This window comes from Panthera tigris, chromosome E3 (genome assembly GCF_018350195.1).
Source record: "Panthera tigris isolate Pti1 chromosome E3, P.tigris_Pti1_mat1.1, whole genome shotgun sequence".
In the NCBI taxonomy this organism is placed as follows: domain Eukaryota; kingdom Metazoa; phylum Chordata; class Mammalia; order Carnivora; family Felidae; genus Panthera; species Panthera tigris.
Window position 1 is genome coordinate 29684057 of NC_056675.1, and position 18656 is coordinate 29702712.

General features: G+C 38.4%; 1 protein-coding gene across 3 annotated transcripts in view; it reads right to left on the reverse strand.

Annotated features, from left to right (window-relative positions):
* The window catches only part of MRTFB (myocardin related transcription factor B), a 214451-nt gene that overhangs the window by 120988 nt on the left and 74807 nt on the right, over positions 1–18656 (reverse strand). For all 3 annotated transcript variants that reach the window (XM_042972019.1, XM_042972021.1, XM_042972018.1), the window contains one exon: positions 842–1057. In XM_042972019.1, coding sequence (XP_042827953.1) covers positions 842–995 — 154 coding nt within the window. In that variant the 5' untranslated portion in view covers positions 996–1057. The remainder of the gene's footprint in view (positions 1–841; positions 1058–18656) is intronic.

The window sequence follows — 18656 nt, forward strand, 5'->3', positions numbered from 1 at the left end:
TTAAAAACTATTATTTGTAAATGTAAAACTCATCAGAACGGTGGAAAGCCTAAGAAATTCAGCTGTAATTCTTAATGTGGCCCTTTTAATATAAGTGCTTGATGTGTTTATAAATTTTAACATTTTGTTAGTTTTTATGTTTTAAGTATTAAAAATAAGTGTCTATCGTCTATCCTTACTCATTTACATTAAAAATGGACAGTATGATGTTTTCCAGAGAGGATGGGAAGCCTTTGTGATCAATGAAAATTTCCTGAACAGATACCAAATGGATAGAAAATATTCATTTTGTATACAGCGATAGGCAGAGAATGACAACATGGTCATATCCTGTAACGATTAATAGAAAAACACTCAAACAAAAAATTCTTCTTTTCTTAGTAATCATTAGGATAGCTTAAATTTTATCAATCTTGAAATTAAGGTGCAACACACTGGAGACGGGAAAAATGGGAGGAGAATCTAGTCAAATCCACAGTCAACCTTCCCCAGGATCAGTGCAGGAAGCTACCTTCCAGTATCTTCTAGCATGAAATCTGCTGGTACTAAAATGGTTGAATCTAAAGCTTGTTTCCAAGGAGAATACTGCTACCAGACACTTATTGGGGAAATAAATGAAAGAACTGGATGGAAAGTGAAATTCTGCCTGTTACTCAAAACCAGCCAATAACCCACAAGGCTCTCCCCGCCATGACAGCCTGCCCAGGGTAACTGACCAAAAAAAAAAAAAAAAAAAAAAAAAGAAAGAAAAAGAAAAATTACTACCAAACAGGAATCAATTGGACTCATGAAGGGGTGAGTCTTTAAATCCAGCTCCCACCACACATGCTGAAGAGCTCACCGTTCTTCCTCTCGTTCAGCGGGGGCAGGTGCTGGCTGGGCTGCAGGGACAGCTCCTGGAATTCATGGGCAACAGCTTCGCTTTGAGGACTTGGGGCAAGATGGGCTAACGGCCCCACTTCATCCTCCGCGTCCAGTGCCCCTGGGGGATCCATCGTGCTCCAGCCACCGGCAAAAGGTGTACGAGACCTCTCTTAAATGCGGCCTGCTGAAGAAACTGTCAAATTAAAAACGTGTAAGTAGATAGTACATTTATTTTGCTCCAATTTACACAAAAATATTAAAATGGAAACCCTGGGTTCTAGTTCAGCTTCACTGCTGTGTAGCAAGTGCCAATTCGTTTACTCTCTCTGGATCTTGGTTCTTTGTCCCAACACACTGGAATAAAAGACTAAAAATAGCATTTACCAGGTAAATACAAGTTGAAAAGTATTTTAATTTTTTGTGCTGTGGATTAAAAGTTACAGTTACTGATGTCATTAAAGATTTTAATGCACCCTACAATAAGATAAAAGTCAACTAATGATGATGGGACAAAAAAGCAGTCTAGCTTGAAAATCTGTCTTAACTCCTACGAATCAAAACTTTACATTAAGTCAACATTCACAGCGACCAGCAATGTCTCGGAGGAGGGCTCCTCCCTCGACAGGGAATAGAACTCTTAGCTGCACCAAAATGGACATGCAGGTCACGACAAAGAAACCAACCTTTACTTCAAGCCACTGGGATTTAGGACTATTTATTATCACAGCATAACTGGTCCATTCTGATTGAAACAGAAATCAGCAAGAGAAATACCAAAGACATAACCAAACCATAAACACGTGACACGGGCTTAGGAGCTGAACAGTGGGCAGCAGGAAAACGGTTACAGAAAGCCAGAAGCTAAAAGGATGGCCATCCACATTGGGCAGGGGAGAAACATTTCATAAGACTGCTATCTGCTTAGCAACATTCTGGACCACAGTTCGTTGATGCCTTCGCCTACCGATGGACATCTGAGTTGTTTCCAGTTTCTGTCAGAAATAAAAATGCTATGAACATTCTTGTCCAAGTATATATAGGAATATAAGCTTTCACTTCTCTTGGGTAAATACCTAGGAGTAAGTGGACCATAAGGCAACAAAGGCGTGTTTAAATTTTAAAGAAACGAACAAAGGATTTTCCAAAGTGGTTCCACCATTCTTATTAGCAGTGAATGAGAATTCCAGTTGTTCTACAACCTCCCCAACACTTCTGGTCAATCTTTTTCATTTTAATTATTTTAGTGGGTGTGAAATGGTAACTTAGTGTGGTCTCACTTAGTTATTTTATTAAATTATACTTGAGATATTATATTATATTAGTTTCAGGTGAATAAGAGTGATTTGATATTTTAATTTTATTTTTTTATGTTTATTTATTCTGAGAGAAGAGAGAGAGAGGAAGAGTGAGTGCGGGAGGCGCAGAGATAGAGGCGGAGAGAGGATCCGGAGCAGCTTCCCCACTGTCAGCACAGAGCCCAATGCAGGGATCAATCTCACAAACCATGAGATCATGACCTGAGCTGAAATCAGAGTCAGATGCTTAACCGACTGAGGCATCCAAGTGCTCCGGTCCTTTTTTAATAAACAGGGCCCAACACAGGGCTCAAACCCACCAACTGTGAGATCACGACCTGAGCCAAAGTCAAGAGTCAGACTGAGCCACACAGGTGCCCTGATATTTTTACATATCGCAAAACGATCACCATAATAGGTCTAGATACCATCTGTCACCATACAAAATCATTACGATATTACTGACTATATCTCCTGTGCTGTATACAACATGAGACTTATTTTATAATTCTTTACCTCTTAATTCCCTTCACCTATTTTGTCGGTTCCCTCTCCCAACCACCAGTTTGTTCTTTTTATCTATGAGTCTGTTTCTGTTTTGTTTGTTCATTTTGGTTTTTTTAGATTTCCCATATAAGTCAAATCATACAGTGTTTGCTTTTCTCTGACTTATTTCACTTAGCATGATATCCTTGAAGTCCAACCATGTTGTCACAAATGGCAAGATTTCATTCTTTTTGTAGCTGAGTAATATTAGTGTAATATTCCAGTAATATTCCACTGTGTACACACACACACACACACACACACACACACACACACCCCCGCCACAGCTTCTCTGTCCATTTATTATCTATTGATGGACACTTGGGTTACATCTATGTCCTGGCTATTGTAAATAAGCATAAAGGTAGTACAGCTTTTTGAACTGTTCTTTTCGTTTTCTTCAAATACCCAGAAGTGGAATTCCTAGATCACATAGTAATTCTATTTATGATTTTTTGAGGAACCTCCAAATTGTTTCCATAGTGGCTGCACTAATTTACATTCCCACCAAGAGCGCACAAGGGTTTCCTTTTCCTCACATCCTCAGCAACACGTGTTATTTCTTGTCTTTTTGATAATAGCCATTCTGATTGGTATGAGGTAGCACCTCACTGCTTTTGATTTACATATCTGTGATGATTAGTGATGTTCAGCATGTTTTCATGTGCTTGTCGGCCATCTGTATGCTGTCTTTGGAAAAATATCTATTCAAGTCCTCTGTCGGTTTTTTAATTGGGTTGTTTTGCTGTTGTTGTTATGATTTGTGACATATGGTTGTTGATGTATTTTGGATATCAACTCCTTATCAGATATATGGTTTGCAATCATCTTCTTGCATTCAGTAGGCTGCATTTTCATTTTGTTAATGGTTTCCTTCACCCTGCAAAAGCTTTTTAGCTGATGTGGTTCCAGTTGTTTATTTCTGGTTTTGATACCCGTGCTTGAGGAGACGTATCCCAAAAAACATTGCTAAGGATGATGTCTTACTGCCTTTGCTTTGTCTAGGAGTTTTAAGGTTTCAGGTCTTAATCCATTTCGAGTTTATTTTTGTGCATGGTGTAAGAAAGCAGTCCACAATTTCATTCTTTTGCATGTAGCTGTCCAATTTTCCTAACACCACTTATTGAAAAGATGGTCGTCTCCCCATTGTATGTTCTTGCCTCATTTGTCATAAGTTACTTGACCTCATAGGTGTGGGTTTATTTCTGGGCTCTCCATTCTGTTCCACTGATCTATGTGTCTGTTTTCGCGCAAGTACCATATTGTTTTGATTACTATAGCTTTTCAGTACAGTTTCAAATTTCAGAACATGATACCTCAAACTTTGTTCTTCTTTCCCAAGCCTGCTTTGGCTATTTTGGGTCTTTTGCGGTTCTGTGCAAATTTTAGGATTTGTTCCACTTCTGTGAAAAAACATTAACTCTACCAACCCAAAAGCACAGCATATCTTTTCATTTATTTAGGTTATCTTCAATTTCTTTCATCAGTGTTTTCTAGTTTTCAGAGTATAGGTCTTTCACTTCCTTGGTTAAATTTATTTCTAGATATTTTATTGTTTTTGATGCAAGTGTAATTGAGATTGTCTTAATTTCTCTTTCCAACAATTCATTATTAGTATGCAGAAATGCAACAAATTTCTGTGTATTAATTTTGTATCCTGTAACTTTACTGAATTCATTTATTAGCTCTATTAGGTTTTTGGTGGACTCTTTAAGGTTTTCTGTATATGGTATCATGTTACCTGCAAATAGTAACAGCTTTACTTCTTCTTTTCCAATTTGGATGTTTTTATTTCTTTTTCTTGTCTGATGGCTGTGGCTAGGATTTTGAATACTACGTTGGATAAAACTGCCAAGAGTGGGAATCCTTGTCTCGTTTCTGATCTTAGAGAAAAAACTTTGCATCTTTTCATCCACTGAGTATGTTAGCTGTTTGTCTGTCATAAATGACCTTTATTGAGTACAGGCCCTCCCTACCCACTAGAGAGTTTTTATCATAAATGGATATTGAATTTTGTCAAATATTTTTGCTGTACCTATTGAGATGATAATATACATTTTTAATGTTTATTTTATTTATTCTGAGAGAGAGAGAGAGAGTGCTAGCACAAGCAGGGGAAGAGCAGAAAGAGAAACTCAAGCAAGGTCTGTGCTGTGAGTGCAGAGCACAATGTGAGGCTCACTCCCACGAATCATGAGATCATGACCTGAGCCGAAATCAAGAAGTGGACGTTTAACTGACTGAGCCATCCAGGCGCCCTGAGATTATATAATTTTTATTCTTCATTTTATTAATGTGTTGTATCATGTTGATTGATTTGCAGATGTTAAACCATCTTTATATCCCTGGAATGAATTCCATTTGATTCCAGTGTATGATCTCTTTCGATGTTTTTGATGAGTTCGGTTTGCTAATATTTTGCTGATAATTTTGGCATCTGTGTTTATTAGGGGTGTTGGCCTGTAATTTTCTTTTTTATAATGGTGTCTTTGTCTGGTTTTGGTATCAGAGTAATGCTGGCCTTGTAAAATAAATTTGGAAGTATTTCTTCATCTTCAATTTTTCATTATAATTTCTGGGGTAGTTTAAATGTTTGGTAGAATTCACCTGTGAAGCCATCTGCACTTGGACTTTTATTTGTTTGTAGTGTTTTGATTACTGATTCAAATTTCATCTTAATAATTGGTCTATTCAGATTTTCTGTATCTTCATGACTCAATCTTAGAAGACTCCATGTTTCCAGGAATTTATCCATTTCTTCTAGACTAATCTGTCAGCATATAACTGTACACAGTATTTACTTACGATCCCTAGTATTTCTGTGGTATAGGTTGCAATTTCTTCTTTTTCATTTCTGATTTTATTTATTTGGGCCATCTATTTTTTCTTGAGGAGTCTGGCTAAAGGTTTGTTGATTTTGTTTATCTTTTCAAAGAACTAGCTCTTAGTTTCATTAAACTTTTCTCGCGCACGTGGATGTAGTTCATTCCCCCACTATCACTCTGATCGGTATTATCTCCTTCCTTCTATTAACTTTGGGCTTCTTTTTCTAGTTCCTTTAAATGTAAAGTTAGATTGTTTATTTGATATTTTTCTTGTTTCTTTAAAAAAAAATTTTTTTTAACATTTATTTATTTTTGAGACAGAGAGAGACAGAGCATGAACGGGGGAGGGTCAGAGAGAGAGGGAGACACAGAATCGGAAGCAGGCTCCAGGCTCTGGGCCATCAGCCCAGAGCCCGACACGGGGCTCGAACCCACGGACCGCAAGATCGTGACCTGAGCTGAAGTCGGACGCTCAACCGACTGAGCCACCCAGGCGCCCCTTTCTTGTTTCTTTAGGTAGGCTTGTATCAGTATACAAGTCCCTCTTAGAACTGTTTTTGCTGCACCCCAAAGAGTTTGGAATACTGTGTTCCCATTTTCATTTGTCTACAGGTATTTTTTTGATTTCCTCATTGACCTATTGGTTATTTAACAGCATGTTGTTTAGTCTCCATGTGTTTGTGGTTTTTTTCCAGTTTTCTTCACATAACTGACTTCTAGTTTCATGCCACTGTGGTTGGAAAAGATACTTGATAGGATTTCAATCTTCTTAACTTTACTGAGACTTGTTTTGTAGCTTAACATGTGATCTATCCTGGAGAATGTTCCATGTGCACTTCAAAAGAATGTGTATTTAGGTTTTGGAAGGAATGTTTTGCATGTATCTATTAAGCCCATCTGGTCTAATGCGTCACTTAGGGCCACTTTTTCCTTAATGCTTTTCTGTCTGGAGGATCTATCCACTGATAAAAGAGGTATTAAAGACCCCTACTACTACTGATTACAGAATGCATTTGTGATGAGCACTGAGTGATGTATGGAACTGCTGCGTCACCTGAACTAATACAACCCTGCATTTGAACTACAAATAAAATAAAAAATTAAAAAGAAAAAAATAAAGTTCTCTACTATTACTGTATTGCTATTTCTTCTTTTATTTCTGTTAATATTTGATTTATATATTTAGGTCCTCCTATATTGGGTCCATACATTTTTACAAATGTAATATCCTCTTGTTGGATTTACTTCTTTATCACTATGTGATACCCTTCTTTGTCTTTTCTTACAGTCTTTGTTTTAAAGTCTATTTTGTCTGATATAACTATAGCTACTCCATTTCATTTCCATTTGCATGGTGTGTATCTTTTTCTAACCCTTTATTTTCAGTCTGTGTACGTCTTTACATTTGAAGTGGGTCTCCTATTGGCAATATATAGAAAATTCCTGTTCTTTCTTATCCATTCAGCCACCCTATGTCTTTTGACTGGTGCATTTAGACCACTTACATTTAAAGCAATTATTACTAAGTATGTTCTTAGTGTCATTTTGTTCATTGTTTTCTGGTTGTTTCTGAAGTTCCTCTCTGTTCTTTTTTTCTTCTCTCCCTCCTCCCTGTATTTTATTTTCTTTATGTGGTTTTATTCCTTTATCCTTTTGTGTATTTATGTTTCTTCTTTGTGGTTACAAGATTTACACACATCTTATGTATACACAGTCTCTCTTAAGTTGATAATAACTTAATTTTAATTGCATTCCAAAGCTTTGTAATTTTAGTTCCCACTCCATGTTTTATATATTTGATATCACATTTTACATTTTTATTTTACATATTCCTTAACTAATTATTGTAATTTTAATTAAACTACTGTTCTCTTTTACCTTTCATACTTGCTTTTCTAAGTGGCTGATCTACTACCTTTATTATTTATTTACCTTTTCTGGTAGGATTTTTACTTTTATACATTTTCTTATTATTAATTAGTGACTTTGCTTCAGAGTTTAGAGAAGTGCCTTTAACATTTCCTACAAGCTTGGTTTAGTGGTGATGAATTCCTTTAGGTTTCCCTTTTCTGCAATACTCCCAATCGCTCCTTCTTGGTTGGCAGTTTTTTCTTTTCAGTACTTTGAACGTCTCATGTCACTCGCTTAGGGCCTGTAAAGTTTCTGGTGAAAAATCTGCTGATAGCCTTATGGGGTTTCCCTTGGATGTAAGATGTTGCTTTTTCTCTTGCTGTCTTTAAGATTCTCTCTATCCTTAACTTTCACCACGTTAATTATAATGTGCGCCAGTTATTTTTCTTTTTGGTTTCATCTTATCTGGAACTCTGTGGAATTCCTGCACCTAACTATTTGTTTCCATCCCCAGATTAAGGACGTTTTCACCCATTATTTCTTCAAATAATTTGTTTAGTCTTTTCTCTTTCTTCTCCTTCTAGAACCCTTATAGTGTGAGTGTTAGTAGGCATGAGGTTGTCTCAGAGATCCATTAAGGTATCCTCACTTTTTAAAATTCTTTTCTTAATTTTGCTGCTCTGTCTGGATGTTTTCCAACGCTTTGTCTTCCAGTTCACACAGTCGTACTTCTATTTCATCTACTCTGGTGTTGAACAACTCTGGTATATTTTTTCAGTTCTACTATAACTTCTGTTTGGTAGTTTCTCGTATTTTCTATTTATTTGTTGACGTTTTCTCTGTGTTCATACCCTCTTATGAGATCAGTGAGCATCTCTATGACCATTACTTTGAACTCTTTCTCAGGCAGGTTACTTATCTCTATCTCTGTTCTATTAAGGTCTCTTTCTGGGGATTTGCCTTGTTCTTTGGTTTGGAACATATCCCTCTGTTTCCTTATTTTGCCTGTCTCTCTGTCTGTATGCATTAAGCAAAACAGTTACCTTCCTGAGTACTCAAAGATTGGTCTTGTGCAGGAGCTTTCCTGTGTGGCCCAGATGCACAATCTCCCCTGGCTACCAGAATCAGGCACTCTGTGTGTGTCTCTTGCATGGGTTGTGAGTGCCTGCCATTGTTTTAGGGATGTGGCTGCTGTGTGTGAAGGGTGGGGCTCAGGGCACTCACCCGGCCTGGTTGCCCTGGTTGTCCCAATTGTGGTTCTAGCACTGGACAGGGAAAGAGGGGTTTGAGTTGCTTGTTCTTCCTGGTTGTGGCTTTGGTCATTGTGTGAGGTGGGTGGGGGCTCAGGGAGCTCACCCAATCCTGTTGCTGCTAAGATGCTGAGCAGGGTGGGTGGGGCATGGGGCACTTGCCCAGGCCAGTTACAACATGGGGTGGCGAAGAGCATACCCTCTGGTGCTAGGAAGCTAGAGAGAGGGCACCAAAAATAGCACCAGTCAGCTCAGTCACCACCAAGTTAGGATGAGATTACAAAAATGGCATCTACCAGTACTTCTGTCCCCAGATAAAGTTCCTGCAAATTCCTGCCTCTCCAACAGCTGCTTTTAAATTAGTAAAGGGGTGTCCCTCATTTAAGGTCTAGATGCTTTTCAACCTGTTGCTTTTGTGCTGGATCTCAGAGTGAATGGGTTTGTATACAAGCCCTTTAAGAAAGGGATCTCCATTCCCTAAAATTCTATGATTCTCCTGGTCTTAATTCCCATTGATTTTCAAACACAGACATTTTGGGGGCTCATCTTTCTGGTACTAGTTCCCAGGGTTGGCATATCCAGTGTGAGGCACAATCCTTCAATTCTTTGAGGGAGTATTCCATATTTGAGGAAATCCCTCCTGCTGTGAGGTCACCCTGTCTGACTGCCTCTCCTACCCTTGTTGATGCGTCTCTTTTACCTTTTGTTGTGGAGGCCACTGTCTATCTTATTCTCAGGTCCTTTTCAGAGGAAAATTACTCCACATGTAGCTGTAAATCTGTTGTGTCTGTGCGAAGAGGGAAGTTTAGAATCTTCCTATGCTACCATCTTGAACCCTCTTTATCAGTGTGGTTTTCATTTATATTTCCCTAGTAATGTTGAGCATCTTTTAATGTGTTTATTTGCCATCTGCATATCTTCTTTGGTTAAGTATCTGATTAAATATTTTGTTCATTAAAAAAAAAACTTATTTATATATTTTGAGAAAGAGAGAGAGAGAGAGAGAGAGAGAGAGAGAGAGAGAGAGAGAACACACACAGGGAAGGGACAGAGAGAATCACAAGCAGGCTCTGTACTGTCAACATGGAGCCCAATGGGGGACTTGAACTCACAAATCATAAGACCATGACCTGACCTAAAATCAAGAGTTGGACACTTAACTGAATGAGCCACCCAGGTGCCCCATCTTTTGTTCATTTTTAAAATGAGGTGGCTTATTTTCTTATTATTGTTTTGAGAGCTCTTTATATATTCTGGACAAAAGTCTTTTATTGGATATGTGATTTGCAAATATTTTCTCCCAGTCTACAGCTTACTGTTTTATTTTCTTAACAGTGCTTTGTAAAAAGCAATTTTTTTTTAAATTTGATTAAGTCTGACCTATCATTTTTTTCTTTTCTGAATCATGTTTTAGTGTTTTAGTGTTGTTGCCAAGAAACCTATGATTAATCCAAGGTTACAAAGATTATCTCCTATATTTTCTTATAGACATTTCATAGTTTTCTGTTTTAAAGTCTACAATTCATTCTGAATTAATTTTTGTATATGCTATGAGATATGAATCAAAGTTTTTTGTTCTTGGCATAAAGATACATGACTGTTCAAATACCATTTGTTGAAAAGGTTATCTTTTCTCCACTAAATTGCCTTTGCACCTTTATTGCAAATCAACTGACCATGTATATGTGGATCTACTTCTTGACTCTGTATTTAGTTCCCCAAAAAGAAAGAGCCTCAAAAGAGAAGTCCCTAAATCCTGTATATAAACTCTGCTCAAGTCTCTGGGTGACCCCTAAATGATGCACATGCAGACAGACTCCCAAAAGTCCAGCTAAGGAAAAAAACAAATAAAAAACAAACAAACAACAGAATTGAGATTTCAGTTGCTGCTCACCACAGGAAAGGGAGTTTGCAAAAATAAGTTCACCAAAGTTAATTGCTAAAATAAAACAATATTGTGAAGATGGAACCTCACAGAATCCAGAGTCTACAACTGTCCACCCAGAATTCCATATCCAACAAAAATATCCTTTAATAATAAAGGCAAAATTGTCAGCAGACACACACTACAAGAAATGCTAAGAATTTCTTCAGGCCTTCAGGCCTTCTTCAGCCCTTCAGGCCATCAGGAAGTGATGCCAGATAGAAACTTGGATCTGAGGAATGAAAAGCATTAGAAATAGTAAACATGTAGATAAAAACCAAAGACTAGTTTTTCCTCTTGCTTTCTTAACTATTACTAATCAAAGTAGCATTTATATAACACTATGTTATGGGAACTATAATGTATGTATTTGTACCATACAGTAAAACCTTGGTTTGCAAGCATAATTTGTTTTGGAAACATGTAATCCAAAGCACTCATATATCAAAGCATATTTCAAGAACCATTGGCCCAGTTGTGATCATGTGATGTTCAGCATCATATACAACTCGAAATGCAAGACACTGTTGTTTATCAAGTTAAAATTTATTATGTTTGCTCATCTTGCACAACACTCTCAGAACAAGTTACTTGTAATCCAAGGTTTTACTGTATATGACAATGATAGCACAAAAGATGGGGAAGGGTAACTATGACAACATTATTACATTTCTATACATTATAAGAAAGATGTACAATTTTAACGTGAAGTAACCTGAGAAGTTAAGGTTATTTATGGTAATTCCCAGAGCAACCATAAAAATATGCGAACTGGGAAATTAAAAAGGAATTCCCAAAATACTCAATTATCCTAAACAGAAGTAGTAGAGGGGAAAAGAGAGAGAGAGAGAGAGAGAGAGAGAGATGGGACAGACAAGAATAGTAAAATAGTAGAACAAAATCCTATGTTATCAACAGTTATATTAAATGTACATGGACTAAACATTATGAATAAAAGACAGAGACTGACAGAATGGATTATAAAAGTGTAAAAACATATGCCTATAAGTGGCATACTTTAAATATGAAAATATAAATAGGATGGAGGTAAGTAGATAGAAAAAGGCAGATCATGCAAACAAGAAGCCTGAGAGGGCTGAAATGGCTACATAAACATCAAATAAAATAAACCTCCAAAAAGATGTGTTAGGTAGGTACATTTGCATTGAAAATGACTTGTTTCACTACAGAATATTAAAACACAGCTCCCAAGTTTCTTTCAACATTATGAATTTCATTTCAAATTATTTATTCATATAAAATAAAATATGTTCACAGTAAACTAATCCGAAGATACTGGGGTAACATACTGTCCTTATAAGGGCAAGAAGTACAAACTCTGAACATTAGTGCTAATGATTTGGAAGATCCTTTAGGCACAAGATTTTAAAATATTTTCATGCAATATTATTTTTTCTTCATGTTGAAGAATTTTTTTCAACCTATTATTCCTTGACATTATGATCACCTTAAACTCCCACACATTCCTCCAAATTAAGAAAATTATAAGCTAAGAAAAATCTTTAGAAAATGTAGCAAAAGGAGAAGAATAAGTGTTCAAAAATTGTTAAGTTAATATCCATGAAAATTTTTGATGGAGTATAGACTATTCCCACAACCTACTACCAAATTTGTAAGCTGTCACCCAATATCCACTTAACTGCTTAATTTTCTTTTGAAACTGAAATCTAACATCAAACATAAAAAAGCATTCTCCGTCCAGAAGTCTCTAACTGAGATGTTAAAGAAACAGCATTAGAATGGATTCTTTCACTGGGTCATAATTTAGTTGTGAAAGTAAAGCTCTCATTTAGCTCTAACTAGAGAAAGTGTGATAAAAGATTAATGTGTCTATAACTGACAGAATGAATGAATATGGAGTTAATACCCATATTATAGTGGAACTTCATTCCAAAATGAAACTAACCCAACAATTATCTGGCACCAGGCCAAAGCACAACACAACAGATAACCCCGGAGAAGATGGTGGCATAGGAGGACGCTGGGCTCACTATGTCCTGCTGATTGCTTAGGTTCCACCCACATCTGCCTAATTTACCCAGATAACCACCAGAAGAGGAGCAGAACGGACTCTCTGGAGCCAAGCGTAGACGAGAGGCCCAAGGAAGAGGGTGGGAAGGGTGGAGAGGCGGTGCGCACGACACCGACCGGCAGGAGGGAGCCGGGGTGGTGGAGGGGCAGCCAGCGGGCAAGGCAGAGCCCCCAAGTCTGACTTGCAAAAGCAGAGGGGCCGGATGGAGTGTGTTCTGACAGCCAGTGGGACTTAACATCTGGAATGTTATAAGTCAACAGCTCTGCTCGGAGAGCGGGAGGGAGAGTTGTTGAGCCCCGGAGGACAGAGCTCAGGTTGGCGGGGAACAAAGGCGCTGGGAAGGGCCTTCTCCCTTGCCCATCCCCCAGCCAAAATCCCAAAAGGAACCAGCTCCCGACACGGAACTTGCTTGCACCGCGCAAACACACAACGCTGTGCTTCTGCGGATCCATCCCTCTGAAGGGTCTGCCTCCCTCCCGGTGCTGCAGGGCCCCTCCCAAAGCAGACCACCTAAGCCTACCCCTCCCGCCCCTGTGCACCTTGCGGATCCACCTTGGCTAATACGTCAGATCCCATTGAAACAGCACCACAAGCCTGGAGGTGTGCAAGTAGCCCAGACAGAGGCCACACCACTCCACAGTGAGTCCTGCCCCTGGGAGAGGGGAAGATAAGGTACACACCAGTCGGGACTGTGGCCCCAGCGGTGGGCTGGGGGCAGACAACAGGTCTGACTGCGGCCCCGCCCACCAACGCAAGTTACTCCAGTCAGCACAGAGGAAGAGTCCTGCAGTTCCACGCCACTCCAGGGACTATCCAAAATGACGAAACGGAGGAATTCTCCTCAAAAGAAACTCCAGGAAGTAGCGACAGCTAACGATCTGATCAAAAACGATTTAAGCAATATAGCAGAAAATGAATTTAAAATAATAGTCATGAAATTAATCGCTGGGCTTGAAAAAAGTATAGAGGACAGCAGAGAATCTATTACTACAGAGATCAAGGGACTAAGAAACAGTTAGGAGGAGCTAAAAAAATGCTATAAATGAGCTACAAAATAAAATGGAGGTGACCACAGCTTGGATTAAAGAGGCAGAGGAGAGAAGAGGTGAATTAGAAGATAAAATTATGGAAAAAGAGGAAGCTGAGAAAAAGAGAGATAAAAAAAATCCAGGAGTATGAGGGGAGACTTAGAGAACTAAGTGACATAATTAAACGAAATAATGTACGCATAATTGGGATTCCAGAGGAGGGAGAGAGAGGGAAAGGTGCTGAAGGTGTACTTGAAGAAATAATAGCTGAGAAATTCCCTGATCTGGGGAAAGAAAAAGGCACTGAAATCCAAGACACACAGAGAACTCCCTTCAGATGTAACTTGAATCGATCTTCTGCACGACATATCATAGTGAAACTGGCAAAATACAAGAATAAAGAGAGAATTCTGAAAGCAGCTAGGGATAAACATGCTCTAACATATAAAGGGAGACCGATAAGACTTGTGACTATGTGTCTACTGAAACTTGGCAGGCCAGAAAGGAATGGCAGGAAATCTTCAATGTGATGAACAGAAAAAATATGCAGCTGAGAATCCTTTATCTACCAAGTCTGTCATTTAGAATAGAAGGAGAGATAAAGGTCTTCCCAAAAAAACAAAAACTGAAGGAATTCATCACCACTAAACCAGCCCTACAAGAGATCCTAAGGGGATCCTGTGAGACAAAGTACCAGAGACATCACTGCAAGCATGAAACCTAGAGACATCACAATGACTCTAAACCAGTATCTTTCAATAATAACACCGAATGTAAATGAACTAAATGCTCCAACCAAAAGACAGAGGGTATCAGAATGGGTAAAAAAACAAGACCCATCTATTTGCTGTCTACAAGAGACTCATTTTAGACCTGAGGACACCTTCAGATTGAAAGTGGGGGGATGGAGAACCATCTATCATGCTACTGGAAGTCAAAAGAAAGCTGGAGTAGCCATACTTATATCAGACAAACTAGACTTCAAATTAAAGGCTGTAACAAGAGATGAAGAAGGGCATTATATAATAATTACAGGATCTATCCATCAGGAAGAGCTAACAATTATAAACGTCTATGTGCCAAATACGGGAGCCCCCAAATATATAAAACAATCACAAACAAAAGCAACCTTATTGATAAGAATGTGGTAATTGCATGGGACTTTAATACTCCACTTACAACATTGGATAGATCATCGAGACACAGGACCAATAAAGAAATAAGGGCCCTGAATGATACATTGGATCAGATGGACTTGATAGATATGTTTAGAACTCTGCATCCCAAAGCAACAGAATATACTTTCTTCTCGAGTGCACATGGAACCTTCTCCAAGATAGATCACATACTGGGTCACAAAACAGCCCTTCATAAGTATACAAGAACTGAGATCATACCATGCATACTTTCAGACCGCAATGTGAAGAAGCTTGAAATCAACCACAAGAAAAAGTCTGGAAAACCTCCAAAAGCATGGAGGTTAAAGAACACCCTACTAAAGAATGAGTGGGTCAACCAGGCAATTAGAGAAGAAATTTAAAAATATATGGAAACAAATGAAAATGAAAATACAACAATCCAAACGCTTTGGGATGCAGCAAAGGCAGTCCTGAGAGGAAAATACATTGCAATCCAGGCCTATCTCAAGAAACAAGAAAAATCCCAAATACAAAATCTAACAGCACACCTAAAGGAAATAGAAGCAGGACAGCAAAGACACCCCAAATCCAGCAGAAGAAGAGAAATAATAAAGATCAGAGCAGAAATAAACAATATAGAATCTATAAAAACTGTAGAGCAGATCAATGAAACCAAGAGTTGGTTTTTTGAAAAAATAAACAAATTGATAAACCTTTAGCCAGGTTTCTCAAAAAGAAAAGGGAGATGACCCAAATAGATAAAATCATGAATGAAAATGGAATTATTACAACCAATCCCTCAGAGATACAAGCAATTATCAGGGAATACTATGAAAAATTATATGCCAACAAACTGGACAACCTGGAAGAAAAGGACAAATTCCTAAACACCCACACACTTCCAAAACTCAAACAGGAAGAAATAGAAAGCTTGAACGGACCCATAACCAGCGAAGAAATTGAATCAGTGATCAAAAATCTCCAAACAAATAAGAGTCCAGGACCAGATGGCTTCCCAGGGGAATTCTACCAGACGTTTAAAGCAGAGATAATACCTATCCTTCTCAAGCTATTCCAAAAAATAGAAAGGGAAGGAAAACTTCCAGACTCATTCTATGAAGCCAGCATTACTTTGATTCCTAAAGCAGACAGAGACCCAGTAAAAAAAGAGAACTACAGGCCAATATCCCTGATGAATATGGATGCAAAAATTCTCAATAAGATCCTAGCAAATCGAATTCAACAGCATATAAAAAGAATTATTCACCATGATCAAGTGGGACTCATTCCTGGGCTGCAGGGCTGGTTCAACATTCACAAATCAATCAATGTGATACATTGCATTAATAAAAGAAAAGATAAGAACCACATGATCCTGTCAATCGATGCAGAAAAAGCATTTGACAAAATTCAGCATCCTTTCTTAATAAAAACCCTTGAGAAAGTCGGGATAGAAGGAACATACTTAAACATCATAAAAGCCATTTATGAAAAGCCCACAGCTAATATCATCCTCAATGGGGAAAAACTGACAGCCTTCTCCCTGAGATCAGGAACACGACAGGGATGTCCACTCTCACCGCTGTTAACATAGTGTTGGAAGTTCTAGCATCAGCAATCAGACAACAAAAGGAAATCAAAAGCATCAAAATTGGCAAAGATGAAGTTAAGCTTTCACTTTTTGCAGATGACATGATATTATACATGGAAAACCTGATAGACTCCACCAAAAGTCTGCTAGAACTGATACATGAATTCAGCAAAATCGCAGGATACAAAATCAATGTACAGAAATCAGTTGCATTCGTATACACTAATAATGAAGCAACAGAAAGACAAATAAGGAAACTGATCCCATTCACAATTGCACGAGGAATCATAAAATACCTAGGAATAAACCTGACCAAAGATGTAAAAGATCTGTATGCTGAAAACTATAGAAAGCTTATGAAGGAAATTGAAGAAGATATAAAGAAATGGAAAAACATTCCGTGCTCATGGGTTGGAAGAATAAATATTGTCAAAATGTCAGTACTACCCAAAGCTATCTACACATTCAATGCAATCCCACTCAAAATTGCACCAGCATTCTTCTCGAAGCTAGAACAAGCAATCCTAAAATTTGTATGGAACCACAAAAGGCTCCGAATAGCCAAAGTAATTTTGAAGAAGAAGACCAAAGCGGGAGGCATCACAATCCCAGACTTTAGCCTCTACTACAAAGCTGTAATCATCAAGACAGCATGGTATTGGCACAAAAACAGACACATAGACCAATGGAATAAAATAGAAACCGCAGAACTAGACCCACAAATGTATGGCCAACTCATCTTTGACAAAGCAGGAAAGAATATCCAATGGAAAAAAGACAGTCTCTTTAACAAATGGTGCTGGGAGAACTGGACAGCAACATGCAGAAGGATGAAACTAGACCACATTCTTACACCATTCACAAAAACAAACTCAAAATGGATAAAGGACCTGAATGTGAGACAGGAAACCATCAAAATCCTAGAGGAGAAAGCAGGGAAAAACCTCTCTGACCTCAGCCACAGCAATTTCTTACTTGACACATCCCCAAGGGCAATGGAATTAAAAGCAAAAACGAACTATTGGGACCTCATGAAGATAAAAAGCTTCTGCACTGCAAAGGAAACAACCAACAAAACTAAAAGGCAACCAATGGAATGGGAAAAGATATCTGCAAATGACATATCAGACAAAGGGCTAGTATCCAAAATCTATAAAGAGCTCACCAAACTCCACACCCAAAAAACAAATAATCCAGTGAAGAAATGGGCAGAAAACATGAATAGACACTTCTCTCAAGAAGACATCCAGATGGCCAACAGGCACATGAAAAGATGTTCAACGTCGCTCCTCATCAGGGAAATACAAATCAAAACCACACTCAGATATCACCTCACGCCAGTCAGAGTGGCTAAAATGAACAAAACAGGAGACGATAGACGCTGGAGAGGATGTGGAGAAACGGGAACCCTCTTGCACCGTTGGTGGGAATGCAAACTGGTGCAGCCGCTCTGGAAAACAGTGTGGAGATTCCTCAAAAAATTAAAAATAGACCTACCCTATGACCCAGCAGTAGCACTGCTAGGAATTTACCCAAGGGATACAGGAGTGCTGATGCATAGGGGCACTTGTACCCCAATGTTTACAGCAGCACTCTCAACAATAGCTAAATTATGGAAAGAGCCTAAATGTCCATCAACTGATGAATGGATAAAGAAATTGTGGTTTATATACACAATGGAATACGACGTGGCAATGAGAAAGAACGAAATATGGCCTTTTGTAGCAACATGGATGGAACTCGAGAGTGTTATGCTAAGTGAAATGAGTTATACAGAGAAGGACAGATTTCATGTTTCCACTCCTATGTGGATCCTGAGAAACTTAACAGAAGACCATGGGGGAGGGGAAGAAAAAAAAATGGTTAGAGAGGGAGAGAGCCAAAACGTAAGAGATTCCTAAAAACTGAGAACAAACTGAGGGTTTATGGGGGGTGGGAGGGACAGGTGGGTGGGTGACGGATATTGAGGAGGGCAACTGTTGGGATGAGCACTGGGTGTTGTATGGAAACCAATTTGACAATAAATTTCGTAAAAAAAAAAAAAAAAAAAAAAGCACAACACAACACTAGTAAGATCAACCTGGGATGTGGCTTCTGCTCTCAAAAACAAACTATTTCATTGTCAGATACTCTACCAGAGACAGAAAACAAAATAAACGAAAAACAAAAACTCAAAAACCAAGAGACCTCTTGTTCATCTATTGATTCACTCCTATCTTTTTTCCTGAATGGAGTCAAGATAACATCAATAATAATCTTGTATTTTAAAAGACGCTGGGCTCTTGGGCTA